The sequence below is a fragment of the Anabrus simplex genome, chromosome 5 (genome assembly GCF_040414725.1).
Source record: "Anabrus simplex isolate iqAnaSimp1 chromosome 5, ASM4041472v1, whole genome shotgun sequence".
Taxonomy (NCBI): domain Eukaryota; kingdom Metazoa; phylum Arthropoda; class Insecta; order Orthoptera; family Tettigoniidae; genus Anabrus; species Anabrus simplex.
The window spans coordinates 74,528,540-74,547,187 of NC_090269.1; the positions used below are offsets into that span (position 1 = coordinate 74,528,540).

An 18,648-nucleotide genomic window follows, 5' to 3' on the forward strand; every position below is an offset into this window, starting at 1 on the left:
TAGTCGCTAATAAGAATGCGCCTGGGTAATGGATGCTATCCAAGTCATCTCTTCTGAATCAAGGTATTAGCCACCCCTCACTGCTCAGAAGACCCTTTATAAATAGCCGGTTTGTATCACATTACTGTTATGTAAGAAGTAGAACCATCTGTACTTTTCTCTAGTGAAGTTAAATATCCCAATGCGAAACTCAATAGCATCCCCTTACCAAACCTAACCCCAAAATTATGCGCTGTGCTTTCACAATATCTCTCAGACTACAGTATTAAGTTATAAGTTACAATTCCTTTTGAGCCATGAAGATCTCTCATTGCGTAGATACTGGTATCATGGTCTTCCGAGGCCGAACGCCATTAGAGTATTACAAAAAAATAAAAATAAACTCTCTTTCGAAACCGTTAAATAAATATGTCTATCTGGATGGATGGATGGATGGATGGATGGATGGATGGATGGATGGATGGATGGATGGATGGATGGATGGATGGATGGATGGATGGATGGATGGATTAGTGACCACCAAGAACATAGTCCTTCTTTGATATATCGTTATTTGCATTACCATACCATACAACTAACGAAATCTAATTTCCACCGTGCTCAGAGATTCTTAACTTTCAACTTGTGATGTAAAAATATACAATGGAAAAGACTGGACAACTGTAAATGAATCAGTCATCCCCTTCGGGGGCATGTTTCTTACCCAATCTGACCCAAGAATAGATGAGATATCATAGGACCAGCCATTTAGGCCACTAAATCCGGCGTCTTATGGCACAATCCTTTGTCGATATGACGTACCGTTTAGCAGCAGTTATCTGTAAATGGAGGTCTGCAATATTGTAAACAAGCATATACTTTCGTATGTCGATCTATATATATTCACTGATGTCGATTTGTAGCGACCGAGAAAGGGTGTGTCTGCTATTGTAATCAGTACTCCCCATACCGACTTTAACTGGCAGTAGGAATGGGGTCCTTCTCCAACTCCTGTGTAACGGGCAGTAGTAAGGAAGGCCTACCATTGTAATGAATAGTTCACTTCTCTATTTGACTTGCAGAAGGCAAGGGAGCATGCAGTTTTGTTTAAAACTTCCCTACCCTTTTGTGTTTGGCAGTAGGCAATGGTGCTCGCAATTATAAACAAATGTCCTCATCTAAAATGTGACTGGCATTAGGCATAGTGGCCTGCTATTTTGATGGAAACTCACCATCTTGGTGTGACTGGCAGTAAGCTGGCTGACAGTAGGAAAAGGGGACCGATATTATAATGATAACTGCACAACCCAATTTCGGCTGATAGTAGGGTAGTTGCCTGCCATTATAATAAAAACTCCTCAACTGTTATCTGTCTGGAAGTAGGAAAGGAGACTGCCATTGTAACGAAAACTCCCCAAATCGACCGTGACCGCGCAGTAGGCAATGGGGCCTGCAATGATAATGTAAACTTCCCAACTCGATTGTGAATGACAGTAGGCAAGTGAGCCTGCCGTTATATCACAAATCCGTAACAAAGACTTTACATTGAAAACAGCGTATGGGGACCTCCCCATGTTGTTTCTCAGATAACGTTAAGAGATATGCAATTTTAAAACAATCTTATTTACTGCATGTACAGTATTTACTTCGATATTCGAATACAATGTAGAATACCGTAGCGAAGCACGGGTATATTTGCTAGTATTATAATAAAATGTGTAAGATTTTGTGGCTCATTTGAGTTAGCGTTGAGGGGCCATGATGAATCAGGCACATCAGAGAATGCTGGCGGTCTTCGTGGGTTGATTAATTTCAGTGCTGACCTTGATAGTGTTTTGAGAGGCCACTTAGAAAAGGCGACAGTTTTTAAGAGCACCTCTAAAACTATTCAGAATGAAATTCTTCAGTGTATGTTAGAGGTGTGTCAAGAGGAAATAACCAAAGAAATTAAAGATGCAGATTTCATGGCCGACATAACTGATGAAACTAGTGACTTTTCGTCAATATTTCAGATGGTTATTAATCTATAGGTAAGTTATCTAGTAAATAATAAACCTGTAGAAAGATTTTGGGATTTCATTCGACCTACTGGCCATGATTCAGAATCACTGTCTGCGGCCATAAGGTCTGAACTTGATTCTCATCTCCAAGGATGTCCAAATAAACATATAGCACAAGCTTATGATGGTGCGTCTGTCATGGGAGGCACAAAAAGTGGTGTCCAGGCCATTGTCAAAGAAATGTATCCTGCTGCTTCTTACATACATTGCCATGCTCATCAACTTAATTTCATTATGCGGATATTTTTTGCAAAAATTCAGGACTATGCAACTTTTTCTCAAATTCTCCTCAAAGAACTGACATTCTTGATGAAGTTGTGCAGAAACGCTTGCCACGTTCGGTTCCGACACGGTGGAATTTTCATTCCAGGACTGTTAATACTGTTTTGGAACACAGGGAAGACCTGATTGAATGCATGAAAGTTATTCAAAGGAGATGTCAGATTAGTAACAACAACACACTTGTTTAAACTTCTGGATATATAGAGACTTTGAAAGATGGCAATTATATATACTGGCACTCTTTCTTTCACAACATAATACCTCACGTAGACATTTTGTACAATCAACTGCAGAAACGTGATTGTAATCCCCTCTTGGTCTGGCTCAGCTAAAGGCATTTGATAGAGAAATACAAAAAGTTAGAGCGTGGAAGACGAGAAGCCACAGGAACAGTCAGAAAAGAGAAGAAGAACTGAAGAGCAGTGTGTGAAAAGGGAGGCATTTGAAGTGTGTGATGTTATTCTAAGGGAAGTCAATGACGGGTTTAGCTTCACGGGACACCTTGTAGCTGCAACTTTGTTTCACTCTGAAAACTTTTCTGAATATGATAGCAAGTTCCCAGAAGAGTCACTGAAAGCTGCAGTAAAATCATATATATTCATTAATGAAAGCAAACTTCTCACGGAACTGTCTATAATTTACACTAGAGAGGAGTTCCGAAATATGACTAGTGCTATGTAGCTAATGGGCTTCATTACAGACAATAATTTTTTTGCTACATTTAGTGACTGTGTTAAATTGTTGAAAGTGCTGTTAACCATTCGGATGTCTACTGCAGAAGCAGAATGATATTTCTCCACTCTAAATAGAGTAAAAACATTTCTGAGGAACGCTATATCGCAAGACAGGTTGTTAGCTCTGGCAATGCTTTCAATAGAGCGAGAATTTGTAATGAGAATCAGTGACTTTAATGCAAAAGTTATTGATAAGTTTGCCAGGTGTAAGGAGAGGAGGGCAGATTTCCTGTATAAGTAGGTGAGTTGAGACTATTTATTTATTTATTTATTTATTTATTTATTTATTTATTTATTTATTTATTTATTTATTTATTTATTTATTTATTTATTTATTTATTTATTTATTTATTTATTTATTTATTTATTTATTTATTTATTTATTTGTAGACGTTTAATTTCGAACCAACATTACAAAAGAATTTTTTCAATACCGGAATTTAGTGAATTTAATATATTAGACATAGTATTTTTGGGTTCATGCCAAGTGAAATTAAGTACACTGCAGATAAACTAAACACAATGTTCCGAAGATGTTGCTCCGCTTGCTTAGAAGTGAACTATGGCATGCCTTCATGAAACGTCTACAATTTCGAGCAGTTTCTTTCGTCTCACACCGCATAAACCTAGAAGACTGTTGTCGTAAACCGGGCCGTGGAAAAATGAAGTGAAATGAAATGAAATGGCGTATGGCTTTTAGTGCCGGCAGTGTCCGAGGACAAGTTCAGCTCGCCAGGTGCAGGTCTTTCGACTTGACGCCTGGATGCAATCTACGCGTAGCGATAACGATGAAATGATGATGAAGACGACACATACACCCAGCCCCGTGCCAGCGAAATTAACCCATGATGGTTTAAATTCCCGACCCTGCCAGGAATCGAACCCTGGACCCCTGTGATCAAATGCCAGCAGGCTAACCATTTAGCCATGGAGCTGGATACAATGCCGTGAAGGCATCCTAATATAAAGTAATTCAGAATGCAAAATGATCTTCTAATACACGAATTCTTAAGAACTTTCGTTATAATGTTTTGTTCAAGGAATGTAAAAGAAAAAATTCCATTAAATTAATGTACATTTTAATAAATTAATTGATAGAGAAAACTAATTTCTTTACAAGGCAAACAAAATAAACCAATTTAAACATCAATAATTGAAGTCTCTTCTTTGTTCAAACTCCACTGTTGGAAGAAATCCAGTTACGAAGCCTGGCAACTCGGGCGTAGACCCCGGGAAGGGTCGGTCGTGCACATCCCCTGCCCCAGGAAACTATCCCATGGAGTTTGCCATTAGCGACTAGAGGTCCACCGGAGTCTCCCTGAAACAAACGTTGATAACTTACTTTGTAAGTCAGCCATTCTTCAAATCAATGCTAGTAGCTTAACGTTACACTAACACATCGAAGGTTATCGGCGACGCAAGGAAAGGAATGGTAGTGACTATAGTCCTAATATTAATGTACAGCTCTAGAATTTGCCTGGTGGGAAATGGAAAACAATGGGAAAATATTTTCAGTACTGCCGAATGTGAGATTCGAACGCACCATCTGCCAAATGCAAGAACTCCCATCTACCTGGCCAAAACTCGCTTGTTGCCTTCAAATCAAACGTAACAAACGTAACCGTAATGTAATAACTATAGTGCTATTAAAACAATGTGCGTGTTCTGACAGCTCTCAGCGTGGTAGTAGGAGGTGGCAGTTACTATGGCAACCAGTACACGCCTCCCATTTCAGCCAATCCCAGCTCGGCATGCACTCTCCCTTTTCCTACCCCCGCTGTCTGAAAGCTTCATGAGGCGGTCGGTCCGAGTTCCACGTTGCCAATATAGTATACCGTAGCACATGTGGCTGGGCTAACAATGTCTACTTTGAGAGATATCATTGTCTGTATAGTGTGTTTTTTTAAATCAACTAAATATTATAGTGCTATTGTGTTTGTGTTAATAAGTGTATCGTTATCGAGGCTGGCATTCTAGTGTAGTGTAAATTATAGTATTGTGTAGTATAGTGTAATTTTAACACCGACTCATTTACTGAACTCAAAATGTTGCAACCCGTTCAGAGCGCCGCCTAACAACGAGGGCGACCTAGAATTCATTCACCTAGAAAAAAGGCAAGCGTAATGGGGAGGTATGGCTTCGCTATTCGTGGTCAAGCTCGCGATATGGTATGTGCCTTACGGGAATATTTTGAGGCTGAAGGGAAAAATGGAGGCCCACTGACACACGTTAACAAAGTTGTAGAAAGAACAGCAGCAGCTTTAACATTTCTCAAGCTACAGTAATTAGAATAGGGAAAGAAAAAGAAAAGAAAGAAAAGGAGCCTTGGGAAGAAGGGGAAAGAGAGGGAGTGGATGTAATTGGACCATCACATGACAGGTTATCAACACCGGGCAAAACCCGACTCATTAAAGCCTATGAGGAAGGGGAATGAGGAGTTTGTCTTACGATATTTGAGCTGATAAAATCACTGCTGAGCCATCTTGGAATAATAGCAACGATATTTAACGTTTTTCTAACTCTTTCATGATCGCCGTTAATGGATATTATTTTCCGCAGAGCCTAGCGCAGAACGAGAGCTGTTGACTGTGATGTAGTAACTCCTGCCGGATCATGTGGCAACACAGCGCTCCCACTCCTTTGTTCGGCGCCACGTGCTGCGAACTGTCAGAACACGCACATTGTTTTAATAGCACTATAGGGCCCGGATGTTTATGACATGTCATATTTTTTCTTCATATTCTTTGCATGGTAAGTACAAGTTAAGCATGATTTTATTCTCTATTACTATAAAATTATGCAATTTTCACGGGTCATATAGAATCACATTTTGGCTTTTTTAACGATTTCGTCATTTTTCGGTAATTTTTCATATTATGGTCATATTTCCCGTGTTTTTTCGTATTTTGTCATATTTTTATCTTTTTTATTCCATTTTCGCGTACCTGCTTGAAGTCGTCTCAAAGACAGATTTTTCACATCTCCTAATTGTTGTCTGTAATTTCTTACAATTATCTTTCTTCCCCAGAAATATATAACTTCTTCTACTTCTTCTTAATCTGTTCACCCTCCAGGGTTGGTTTAACCCTCCGACTCAGCGAGGGATCCAAACTCCACCGCCACAAGGGCAGTGTCCTGGAACGTGAGGCATTGGGTCGTGGGATACAACTGGGAGCATCACCAGTACCTCGCCCAGGCGGTCTCACCTGCTATTCTGAACAGGGTCCTTGATGGGGGTTGGGAACATTGGAAGGGATAGACAAAGAAGAGGGAAGTAAGCGGCCGTGGCCTTAAGTACCATCCCAGTATTTGCCTGGGGGAGAAGCGGGAAACCACGCAAAACCACTTCTAGGATGACTGAGGTGGGAATCTAACCCACCTCTACTCATTTGACCTCCCGAGGCTTTGTGGACCCAGTTCCAGCCCTAGTACCACTTTTTAAATTTCGTAGCAGTGCCGGGAAAAGAACTCGGGCCTGCTGGAGTGGCAGCTAATCACACTAACCACTACACCACAGAGGCGGACAATACATAACGTACGTCTGTGAATTAGGAGGGTAAGCTGTATAGAAATACACCAATGCATAGAAAGCGACAGAAAGGTGAGGATCAATTGAACTCTAATGGTCTGAGGTATTTAAAATACACTCCAATAATATCTTGCGATGGTGAGAGGTCTTTACCCCATTACAAGTCAATGTTGCATGAAAATACAAGATTGTTCCTATCTGAAAATTTCAAAATGTGTGTAATTTGCTATTCTAATTCTTTCTGATCGCCAATCAAAATGAGACATTCTATTTCACTCTGTGCAGACTTGAGAGCTGCCTTTGGACTGATTAATTAAACAAATTCAAAATACCTTATAATAATAAAAATTAATATTATTTCTTATTTATTATTATTCAATGTACTAGATTTTAAAAATATATTGATAGTTAAAATATTACCGAAAAATGTTGAAGTCATATTTTAATACTTTTTGGATCATAGATGCTTACATATTTCTAACACTTTTAGGTCATAAACATCCGGGCCATAGTACACGTATGAAGGATGAGTTCTCCACCTAATCAATACTTCATTTTACATAGTGTCAATAATTTACATAAAAACAGTACCAGTTTCGACCCGTAAATAGGTCATCTTCAGCTGTTAGAGAACTTACTTAATAGCGACTGTACAGAATAAACAGTACTAAAATTAAAACTAAACAAGAATGCCATTAAATAAACATGATACCACTATTCTAAAATTACTTAATATTAGCATATATACATATGGTACAGTTTTGGGGTTAAGGGTGTTATTTTCAAATATTACATATATTGAGGCTGGAATAGGATACAGTTCTTGGAGTTGATCAAGAATCACTGGTATTCAGATGTCAGGTTATCTCTCTTAAAGCCACTATTATGTCCAACGGTTTATGAGATCTTTGAAGTGCATTGTTGTGCCGAAAATATTCGGGGGTGTCGTGTTCCTTAGAATAAGAGGTTCAGGGACCAGTTCACGGACACATAGCTTATACCCAGTATATATCACTGCTGAAAAATACGTTAGTGACTGCCACTATTCTAAAAAAAAATACTTAAAATATATACATATGGTACAGTTATGGGGTTGAAGGGTTTTACACTGGCCCCTTGATTACCACATATTACAAAAGTTCCGTTTGCTGAGGTTGAAATTGGATACAGTTCTTAGGGTTTATGGAGAATCATTGACATACTGGTGTCAGGCTCAGTATCCGGGCCATAGTAATAACATAAACAATATGACACCGATTTAAGTCTGGTTGCTAATATTTACTCGTTAATAACTATCAACGGAATTAAGTAATAGTTTTACTATGGAATTTTATTAATATAATTGAATCAGTAAACCTATACGAAATTATTCTAGTTTGTTGTACTTAGGCGTGTAGAACATAAAGCAGTACATGATTCGAGCACCCTGGGTGCCAAATATAAATACTTGCCCCAGGTGAGTAAGACATGTCCCGGCACTAAAAGGCATTTGCTAAATAAGTGAATAAATGCCTCACGAAGAGCCGCTTGAGATATCCAATACAATGAAAAAATTACAACGAACTTAACTTCACTGTCACAATTAAAATATCAAGGAAGGTTCAACCTTTTCAATACAAAACGTGTTGCATAAGATGTTCACAACATAATATTTATTAAATAGTTAGAACCGGTTTCGACGCTCATTGCGTCATCATCAGCTACAAAAATCACAAATGGGCAAAGTACATGTCATAAAAATTGCATTAATAACTCTTGCATGGCTGAATACAAATAGTAGACTGCTTTTTCTTAAAAGCTAGAAGAACTTGAGTAAAATATGATGATGTGATGTGACACATAAAAGCATAGTCGTTTGATGGGTAAGTGTTGTGCATAAAATTGAACTGATGCTTTGAACATAAAAGTCTGGATATGATGATAAAACGATGTGGTAAAAACAAAGTAGTAAAATTGTCCACTCTTCTGATGTTCAATTCAGGCACATGGGTCCAGGTCCGATGTTATATAGCAATACCAACAAAAAGATTTTGTCGAGGCCGGGACACCTGATGTTGGGCGATTGAATAAGGTTGATCTTCGAATTAGTCTCAGCTCAACAGGGTGGTGAGTCTTAAAAGAAAGGAAAGAAAAACTAAGTTAGTGAAATGGAAGTCTAAATGGAGTCGCGGCCAAGGATGATAGGATATGAGACTCACCTTGTTTAGCGTGCTGAGTGTGTGGTGTAAGAAGAGTTGTGGACAAGTGAGATGGGTGTGACTGAGTAGCGAAGTTAGAGTGAGAGGGGTGGAAAGGGGGGAGGGGAAGTGGAGAGGAGAGGGGTAGGGAGGCGGAGTTTAAGGCGGATCAGGAGGGCGGAGTGGCAGTGGTGTGGGACGTAAAAGAGTACTGTGGAGAGCGTGAAAGATCGATTTTCCTCCCATGGTTTTTATACCTCTAAAGACTTCTATTAGGAAGTCGAAAAGAATGTTGGATTTTTCTGAGATTTCGTTAAGATTTAAGTTAGGGTTAAAAAATTGGTCTAGGAGAATAAAACAGTTCTCCGTAACGTCGAGTAAAGGGCCTTTATTTATGTTTTTGAGAATTTCTAGGTCTTTTTCTATGGTAGAAAAATATGCTTTAAGTCATGTATATGTTGGCCTATTGCGGAAAATCTATTATATCTGATGGCATTAACGTGTTCTAGGTATCTAACTTTGAAGCTGCGCCCGGTCTGTCCGAAGTATGAGGAAAAACAGTTATTACATTGAAAACGGTAAACGCCTGACATTGCGTAAATGTCAGACCTGTTAACTGATTTGGAATTGTGAACTATATCTATGTTTCTATTGCTGGTTCTGTAAGAAATTTTAATATTATGTTTCTTGAAAATATTCGTTACACTGTGTATGTTTTTGTTAAAGGTGAAGGTGGCGAATAGGGCGCATTTATGTGCGTGTGACTATAGTATGGTAGCCCTTTTGCCCATTAGCCCTTTAGCCTATTAGCCCTACAAGGAATGTGCGGTAATCTAATCTTCTTAGAGCAAAGGTATCCCCTGACATGTTCTAAACACATGTTGTATCGAGTACAGTGTTCTATTTTAGTCTTGATCACTTATTTAGTGTTCTAAACACTTCAATCAATGTTCCGATCACATGATAAAGTTAACGGCATAGAGTGCAGTGTTCGATTCTAGTCTTGTTATGTTCCTTTGGGATTTGCAAGTCTAAACATGCATAATGACTTCATCACTGCAGCACATGCTTACTCTAGCTATCCCGATGCAAGTTTAAACTTGTTCGATAGAGCTATGCCTTGACATAAGAGGAGGCCTTAACAGCTTATGTATAGCCGCTATTGTTTAAAGATAGCTGCTGTGAAGAAAAAGCACGTCGAATTTTTCAAATTGCCCGCCACCACATTTCAAAGGTATGAGGTTTAGTGCTGTAAAAATATCTGCACGATGCAAAGCGAGCTTTCTTCATCACAGCAGCCACCATCTTGTGTGAGCACCTCTAGGCCGTATCATAAGGAGCTGTGTAGTCATCGTCTTGTCGCTGCTACCTCCCGCAAGCACCCCTAGGGCGTCTCATAAGAACAGCAGCCATCTTGTGCAAGCGCTCTTAAGCTGTCTCATAAGAAGCTATGTATAGCCGCCATCTTGTAGAAATAGATAGCTGCCAATGCCAAAGGGCTTAAGTAGGAATCGAACCGTCGATCTCATCATTAGACTATGTTTTTCTTATGTTATCATGTTCCTGATACTGCAAACCTAGGTATTAGGTAGAAAAATGTTGTCCGTTTTGCTCTACGATGCACCGTTTTCGATACATTTAACATTTAAAAGGTATGAGGTTTAGTGCTGTAAAAATACCTGCACGATGCAAAGCTAGCTTTCTTCATCAGAGCAGCCACCATTGCATTTTCATTTAAGCCCCAAATTTAATGAATCGAACCTGCACGGCACGTTATACTCTCTACCATAGCTAGACTTGATCATGTTGCGAAGACTTGCTTCATTACAAGCTGAAACAGAGCTAATGCCAAAGGGCCTAAGTTGGCACCGAACCGTTGATCTCATCATTAGACTATGTTTTTCTTATGCTATCATGTTCCTCATACTGCGAAGCGAGGTATTGGGCAGAAAAATTTTGTCCGTTTTGCTCTACGATGCACCGTTTTCGAGATATTTAACATTTTGCATTTAAGCCCCAAATTTAGTGAATCGAACTAGCATGACACGTTAGCCTCTAAGCTAGCTTTTCTTCATAAGAGCAGCAGCCATCTTGCGCAAGCACCCTTAAGGCGTCTCATAAGGAGTCGTGTATAGCCGCCATCTTGCGTCCGCCATCTTGCGCAAGCATCCTTAGGGAATCTCTAGCCATCTTGTGCAAAGGACCCTTAAGCCGCCTCATAAGAGCAACCGCCATCTTGCGCAAGCATCCCTAGGGCGTCTCATAAGGAGCCTTGTATAACCGCCATCTTGCGCAAGCATCCCAAAGGAGTCTCATAAGAACCTATGTATAGCGGCCATCTTGCATAAGCACCTTTAAGGAGTCATGTATAGCCACCATCTTGTGCAATTAGCGTCGAGAGATGGCTGCTGTAGAATTTTTCTTGTTAAATTATCTGCCACCATATTTCAAAGGTATGTACCTAAAGAGTGTAGCACTGAGGTTTGCGATGTAAGATGGCGGATGACAGCTGACAAAAAGCGCGTGAGTTTGTTTACTATACAAGAGCACGTGGAATTTTTGAATTTGCCGCCACCACATTTCAAAGGTATCTAGCTAAAGATAGCAGCACGGTGCTCTCTTGATTAAAGATGGCGGATGACAGCTAACAGAACTTTTCAAATTGCCCACTACCACATGTCATAAAGAGGGCAACACGGTGCTCTGTGGATTAAAGATGGCGGATGACAGCTGACGAAATTGCCCGCATGATAGCAGCACAGTGCTCTATTGATTAAAGATGGCGGATATCAGCTGTAAAAAAAGCACGTGGCTTTGTTCCCAAACAAGAGCACATAGAATTCGCCACCACCACATTTCAAAGGTATCTAGCTAAAGAGTGCAGCACTGAGGTTCGTGATGCAAGATGGCGGATGACAGCTGTCAGAAAAAAAGCACGTGGGTTTGTTTCCAAACAAGAGCACGTGGAATTTGCCACCGCCACAAAGAGGGCAGCACGGTGCTCTCTTGATTAAAGATGGCTGCTGTCACGTGGAATTGCCTGCCACCACATTTCAAAGGTATCTAGCTAAAGAGGGCAGCACGGAGCTCAAAGATGGCTGCTGTCACGTAGAATTGTCTGCCACCACAGGTATCTAGCTGAAGAGGGCAGCACGCTGCTCAAAGATGGCTGCTGTCAAAAAGCATTTTTCAAACTATCCGCCACCACATTTCAAAGGTATTTAACTAAAGAGGGCAGCACGGTGCTCTTTTGATTAAAGATGGCGGATGACAGCTGTCAGAAAAGCACGTGGATTTGTTTACCGATTCAAATCTCGCGCTAGTTGGGTTAAATTGGTACCACTAAGGTTTAGACCCGCCAAGTTGGCAGCACTGCCGATGACAGGTGACGAATTCGCAGCTACTGCGATAAAGAGGGCAGCACGGTGCTCTGTAGTTTAAAGATGGCGGATGACAGCTGTCAAAAAGCACGTGGATTTGTTTACAAATCAAATCTCGCGCCAAAATTCAAATTTCCCGCGGGAAGTGGAGGCCTCTCCCGAGAGCCGGAGGAGGAGGTGGCCGCCGAAATGTCCTATTATACTACTTACAGTGGGTAATAATATTTCCAATCACATACTAAAACTTAAGTCATTACTTTCTTTATCAACATTTATATGTCTTTCAGTTTGTAATCCTTAGCCTGTTTTTATTTGTGCATTATTCAATTTCACTAGGATTCATTAAATATGTGGTATTTTACAAACAAGCCTTGAAACATAAATACAGTAGTTACTATGTCCAGATCTACACTGACGGCTCTAAAACCTCTGAAGCAACAGGGTGTGAATTTTATTGCTCACTCACGAAAGAATATGGTCAACTCAAACTTCCTACAGAAACATATATGTATACCGCCGAAATTCTAGCCATCCTTGCTGCCGTGAAATATGGTCTCTCTTACCATTTTCAGAACATACTCATCCTCACCGACGCGAGAAGCGTCTTATAAAAACTGCAACATCCAACTCAAAACAGTACCACAAATCCTTACATTTATGATCTCCTTCAACAGATTCAAGAAGCTAAAACATCCGGTAGTCAAATCCACTTTCTGTGGATAAAAGGACACAGTGGAATAAGATATAATGAAGTAGTCGATCATCTCGCGAAAGGAAGTATACTCAGTGGAATGTTGCAAGGGATACAGCTTCCATATACTGACTTTATTCCGCTAGTCAAACGAAGAGCCTATACCCAGTGGAAAGACGAATGGGCAAGAACTAGCCACCACCGAGGAACACATTACGCAACACCGCAAACAACAATACCCTCAAAAACCCTGTTTCTGGAGATACAATATTGCAAGCAGACATCTAACAAACATCATCCGGATGAGGCTTGGACACAGATGCTACCCTCACCACCTCCACCGCATCGGAGTGACTACCACGACAGTTTGCCCACATAACGATTACGATTATGCGGATCTGAATCACATAGTATTTTCTTGTTCCAGGTATGAGCAACAACGGACAAAGTTATTCGCACAGCTTCGGTCATTACGTATCCCATTCCCCACAAATGTTAACATTCTTCTTCAAGACCACGATAGCAAAATCTACAGAGCACTGATCCAGTTTCTACAAGACACCAGTCTAACTCTATAAACCCTGATGCAGAAGCCACCAACTGAAATAATTAATAATGATAATCCCTTAACTGTTACAACCCATTAACTACTACCTTTCTACCATGGCCTTCCCACCCTGTAGTAATGCCATGACCGGCCTCATGGCGAGAAGGTATAGCACCATCTTTATCCTTATCACTATCAGCTGGCCAAATGGTGTCTAACCAAAGGCCATTCTTGTAAAAAAAAAATACAGTAGTTATCACATCACACAATGATTCCCTCCCTATCACACAGTGTCCTCATAGACAAAGCAATTTATACTGCGTAATCAAAACGTACCGGCGATTAACAAATGCAACCACGTTTTTATTTTAGTCAGATCGAAATTTCATTCATGTTTAAGTTATTTTAATTTAAGCCGGCAAAGTTCTGCTCCCATTCAGCTGGTTACGAAAGAAAGTCTTTGACTGGCAGACCAAAGCCTTTACTGGGATGTGTGTACCACAAGGTTTAATGTAGTGACCAGCAGAGGTGCAGATGTGAGATCACTGTGAAGTCATATCACGTATCAGTGCAAACATGCACGGGCGCAGTAGTAGTTCATACAAGGAACCTGGTTAAGTTGAGCCGTGAGAATATATCGAAGTACGCGTGTTAAACACGGCAGATACTTAAAAGTTGAGCAGAGAAATGTCATCGACTTCCATGGCTTTTCTTTCTGCGTGGGAAAACTTATTCCTTCCTGTGGAATGTGGGAGAATGGCAATGTGGTGTTTGATTTGTAGGCAAGGTGCTCAAGAATATTAAAACGTTCAATATACGTCATTATTCGGTACACCAAGTCAATAAGTATGAGAAATATGGGGTGAAGAATCGGCAAGTGCTAATGCAAGAAAAGCGTCATGCTGAAGGTCGGTGGATGCAGAGTAGTTTTCAGTCTACAAGTGGCCTAGGCTGATCCGTGGTCCGACAGGTCTGCTCTCCAAGCAGGGCTGCCAGTTTTTTATATAAGAAACAAGGGGCATTTACCTAAAATACGGTTCTTCACGAAAATAAGGGACAGTTCGTAAATACTAGAAAATCAAACGTTAGGTATCGATTTCAATTACATTATAATTAGTTTCATTGACAGAATAAAATAATTATTGACATTCGTAAAATAAACTCCCAGCTTTTATAAGAGTACATACAGTAGAATGCATCTGACATCTTAATATTGATGTCTTCGATGAGCTTTGATAACTTCACAGTTTACGTAGATTTAGTCTCAAACAGCATGAACAATCACGTTAGAAAGTGGAATGGAAGATCTAAGGAAGAACGCGGCGGAAGACGAGGTAAATAACCCAGCATGCTCAGCTTTACCAGCAAATGGCGAGACACCACGAGATTTCCTTCTGGGGCTCCAAAGAGGAAAAAAATAATGGGGCTACTTTGAACTTCAGTGCCGCTGAAATCAAATACAGATTTAAAAATATTGAGAGACAACAAAAGACAAACGCTCGTTTTTACGGGTCAGACAGTTCATAATAATTTTCACCTCAAATACGGGATGTCCCGTACAATACGGGACACGTGGCAACCCTATCTCCAAGCGATCAACCGCGGAGAGGAAGGGGGATGGGTGGCCACGGTTTTATTCTGGCTCTACGCTTCTGTATTCGGAAAACGGATATGGGTTAGTCCTTACCGTCGGCTGTCCTGATAATGAGAACGGTTTTCCGTTGTTTTCCATTGTCCTGCAGTAAGGAGAATGCCGGAATAGTTCTTAATATAGGCGACGGCAGCCGACCCGTTCACATTCTCCAAAAATCTCCTTCACCATATTAAATCTCCCTGGCCTGAGAATCGACGTTACCAACCATCTACGAGGCCCAACGTCCCCTTTAAGGACGGAATGAATATTGTGTACTTAGTTAGTTGTTATTTATTTATTTATTTATTTATTTATTTATTTATTTATTTATTTAGTTAGTTAGTTAGTTAGTTAGTTAGTTAGTTAGTTAGTTAGTTAGTTAGTTAGTTAGTTAGTTAGTTAGTTAGTTAGTTAGTTAGTTAGTTAGTTAGTTAGTTAGTTAGTTAGTTAGTTAGTTAGTTAGTTAGTTAGTTAGTTAGTTAGTTAGTTTGGACTCTCCTGGTGTTAAAAGTTCAGCACTATTGCAAAGGGAATCCTCCGTACACCGAGAAGTGAATTACTGTCCTCCGATTAGGGTTTAAAGTCTCTCACCTGACAAGCATCCCTTCGTCCATCGATAAAACCAGCACAAAGCATTCGGTCCGTGATCTCTCCATTATAAGCCAAATTACACAGTATGTTGGGTACGATGGGTAGTATCACCTTCTGCAAAGTGTCAGATACCGAGCCACCTTCCTGTAACAAAATAATGGTCACTTGATACAGTAGTATAAAAATAGTATATAACTATGTAAGAGTCTGTATATACAGGATGTATCACAAGGAATAGTATCTTAAATAGCTTTGAGAGGCACTAATAGGAAATTTCCCAGTATACAATGTCGTACAAACATGTTTTCTATGCACAATGTGTGGGGAATTGCACTTGTCTGTACGGAACGCATAAGAACAACCTTAGAAAAATTATTTAAGACTTATTAATGAACTTATTGACGCAAAAACCTTGTATAATATCAAACAGTTCAAACCAGGTGACTTAAGGATAATATGCAACAGTAGAACAAAAATTACTTACCGATGAATTTTTATTGTTGCACAAACCTATGTCCTTCGGAACAGTGCACAGTACATGTACCTCGCAGGAAGTCGTATTGGCATTCTTTTATGAGGGCAGAAGTATGCATAATGTGAGCGACCAATTCCTCTCTTCTGTTTGCATTTTTCTCTGTAAACATCATCTTTACCTCATCCTCAAATAGAAAAATCCAATGGAATAGGATTTAGGAACTGTGATGACGTCAGTAACATAAACAAATAATTTCTATGTCCTTAATAATTTTTGTAAAGTTTTTCTACCATCAAACACTTGTAATTGCACACATTGCAAATTGGACACATGTTTACGGCTTACATGACTTTGTTTACTTGAAATAGTCCATACTACTGTCTCTCAAAGTATTTACTATTCTACTGAATCACCTTATATAATTTGATAAGTTGGTTCACGGTAATGGACGTCATGAGAAGGCTGAACAGATTTCAGTGAACTACCTCTCATTTTAAACTGTCCAATCTGAAGATCTTGGGGAAAAAAATAGTAGTTCCATAAGCTTCCTGCACCGCTGCGCTGCAAGTGGCGAGCATTGTTCGTGTGAAACCGCGCACATATCTGCCGTAGCCTCACCGTGTGTTACCATGGTCGAATAAATAATAATAGTGGAATATCAGAGTGTTTTATATGACAGCAAGCAGCCATATTCTTCCAAATTTGCAAAAAATGGTCATGTATTAAATTTACAAGCAAAATAGTTTACTGGATTTTTTTTTTTTTTGCTATTGGCTTTACGTCGCACCGACACAGATAGGTCTTATGGTGACGACGATACAGGGTTCGAACCCACTATCTCCAGAATACTGGATATTTACTGGAAATAGCAACAGAGACAACTGCTAATGCGATAAGAGAAACATAGGTTCACTAGATACCCTACATTTTCATGATAGAAGCAACGTTATGATTTACACTCAACTCTCGATTTACCGTAATCGAATCAACTGCGTTGCGGCTTAATCGCGATATCAAAAACATGACAAATGCACGAGTATTAGGAAAATGAATGAAATGGCGCATGGCTTTTAGTGCCGGGAGTATCCGAGGACATGTTCGGCTCGCCAGGTGCAGGTCTTTTAATTTGATTCCCGTAGGTGACCTGCGCGTCGGGATGAGGATGAAATAATGATGAAGACGACACATACACCCAGCCTCCGTGATAGCGAAATTAACCAATAATGGTTAAAATTTCCGACCCTGTTGGGAATCGAACCCGGGACCCCTGCAACCAAAGCCAGTACGCTAACTATTTAGTCATGGAGCCGAACACGAGTGTTAGTTCAGTATTAGAAGCACAACAAACAGTTAAGCATCGGACTGCCTTGGGAAATGTCAGCGATTGCTAGAGTACATCTGAGAAACTTGAAAAGAAAAAGAAAAAGTGTTTCTCGACATAAAATCGGAAAACCATGACTGATTATTTTCAGAAACAGTAAAGTTAGGTAGTCTGAATATATTTTTTGACTTATTAGTTTTAACGAAATATATTTATTATTTGGGCTAAGTGCTACTTTTACTGCAACGTATTGGGTTATTTTATAAAAAATAATGCAGTAGTATCATTTATTATCATTTTAACTGTACTTTCAGTACGCCAGTACGGGTTAACCGCGATTTTACTTATCCAGTAAGACTTATTATCCCGGTTAATCGAGAGTTCAGTGTATATGTTAGCAATGGAGATAGGGGGTTAATGTTTATGTATCTATTCAACAACGCAGTCCTCGGGAAAATAATTTTAGGCCTATTGATAATACGATATCATGGTAGCGTAGGCTAATGCTGCTAGAGAGCCGATTAATTTCTTCCGTGAGTGCATTGCGTACACATATTTCAGCTGTAATATATGCAGTGACCTCAGAACGCGTTACCACGCGAACTAATTAACCCTGTGATTGGTCTCGACCTCCCATCTCAAACGCAGGCTAAGAGAACTGTAACAAACCGAGCGAGTTGCCCTTGTGGTAGGGTCGTGCAGATGTAAGCTTGCATTCGAGAGATAATGGGTTCGAACCCCACTTTCGGCAGACCTAAAGATGATTTTCCGTAGTTTCCCATTTTATACGAGGCAAATGCTGAAGCTGAACCTTAATTCAGGCCACGGCTGCTTCCTTCCTACTCCTAGCCCTTTCCTACCCAATCATCAACGTAAGACCTATCTGTGTTGGTGCTACGTAAAGGCAAATTGTAGAAATGTAGCAAGGGGGAGAGATTAGAAGAACTTTCTCCGATAAAAAGGCAGAGGCTTTATGTTGGAACAACTGAAATTACTGATTTTGAACCAGGAAATTGAATTAAGCAAAAAGCTATTTATAACATGATCACAAATGCAATTGGCAGCCATGTGAATTTTAGGGAGCAATAGAAAGATGTGTATAGATACTTTAAGGCAGAAAGAGGTTCCAGGAAGGGGATTCCGGGGATCATTAATGAAAAAGGGGAGTGTATATGTGAGGACTTAGAACAGGCAGAGGTATTCAGTCAGCATTGGGCAAAAGTAGTTAGATATAAAGATAATCCCGAGA

General features: G+C 40.0%; 1 protein-coding gene across 1 annotated transcript in view; it reads right to left on the minus strand.

The window, feature by feature from the left end:
- Nucleotides 1–4,226: 4,226 nt before the first annotated feature.
- Nucleotides 4,227–18,648, minus strand: part of LOC136874362 (trypsin-1-like) — a 43,160-nt gene continuing 28,738 nt past the window's right edge. The window contains exons 6-7 of the mRNA XM_068227771.1: nt 15,604–15,747; nt 4,227–4,373 (exon numbers count right to left, since the gene is read on the minus strand). Coding sequence (XP_068083872.1) covers nt 4,227–4,373; nt 15,604–15,747 — 291 coding nt within the window. The remainder of the gene's footprint in view (nt 4,374–15,603; nt 15,748–18,648) is intronic.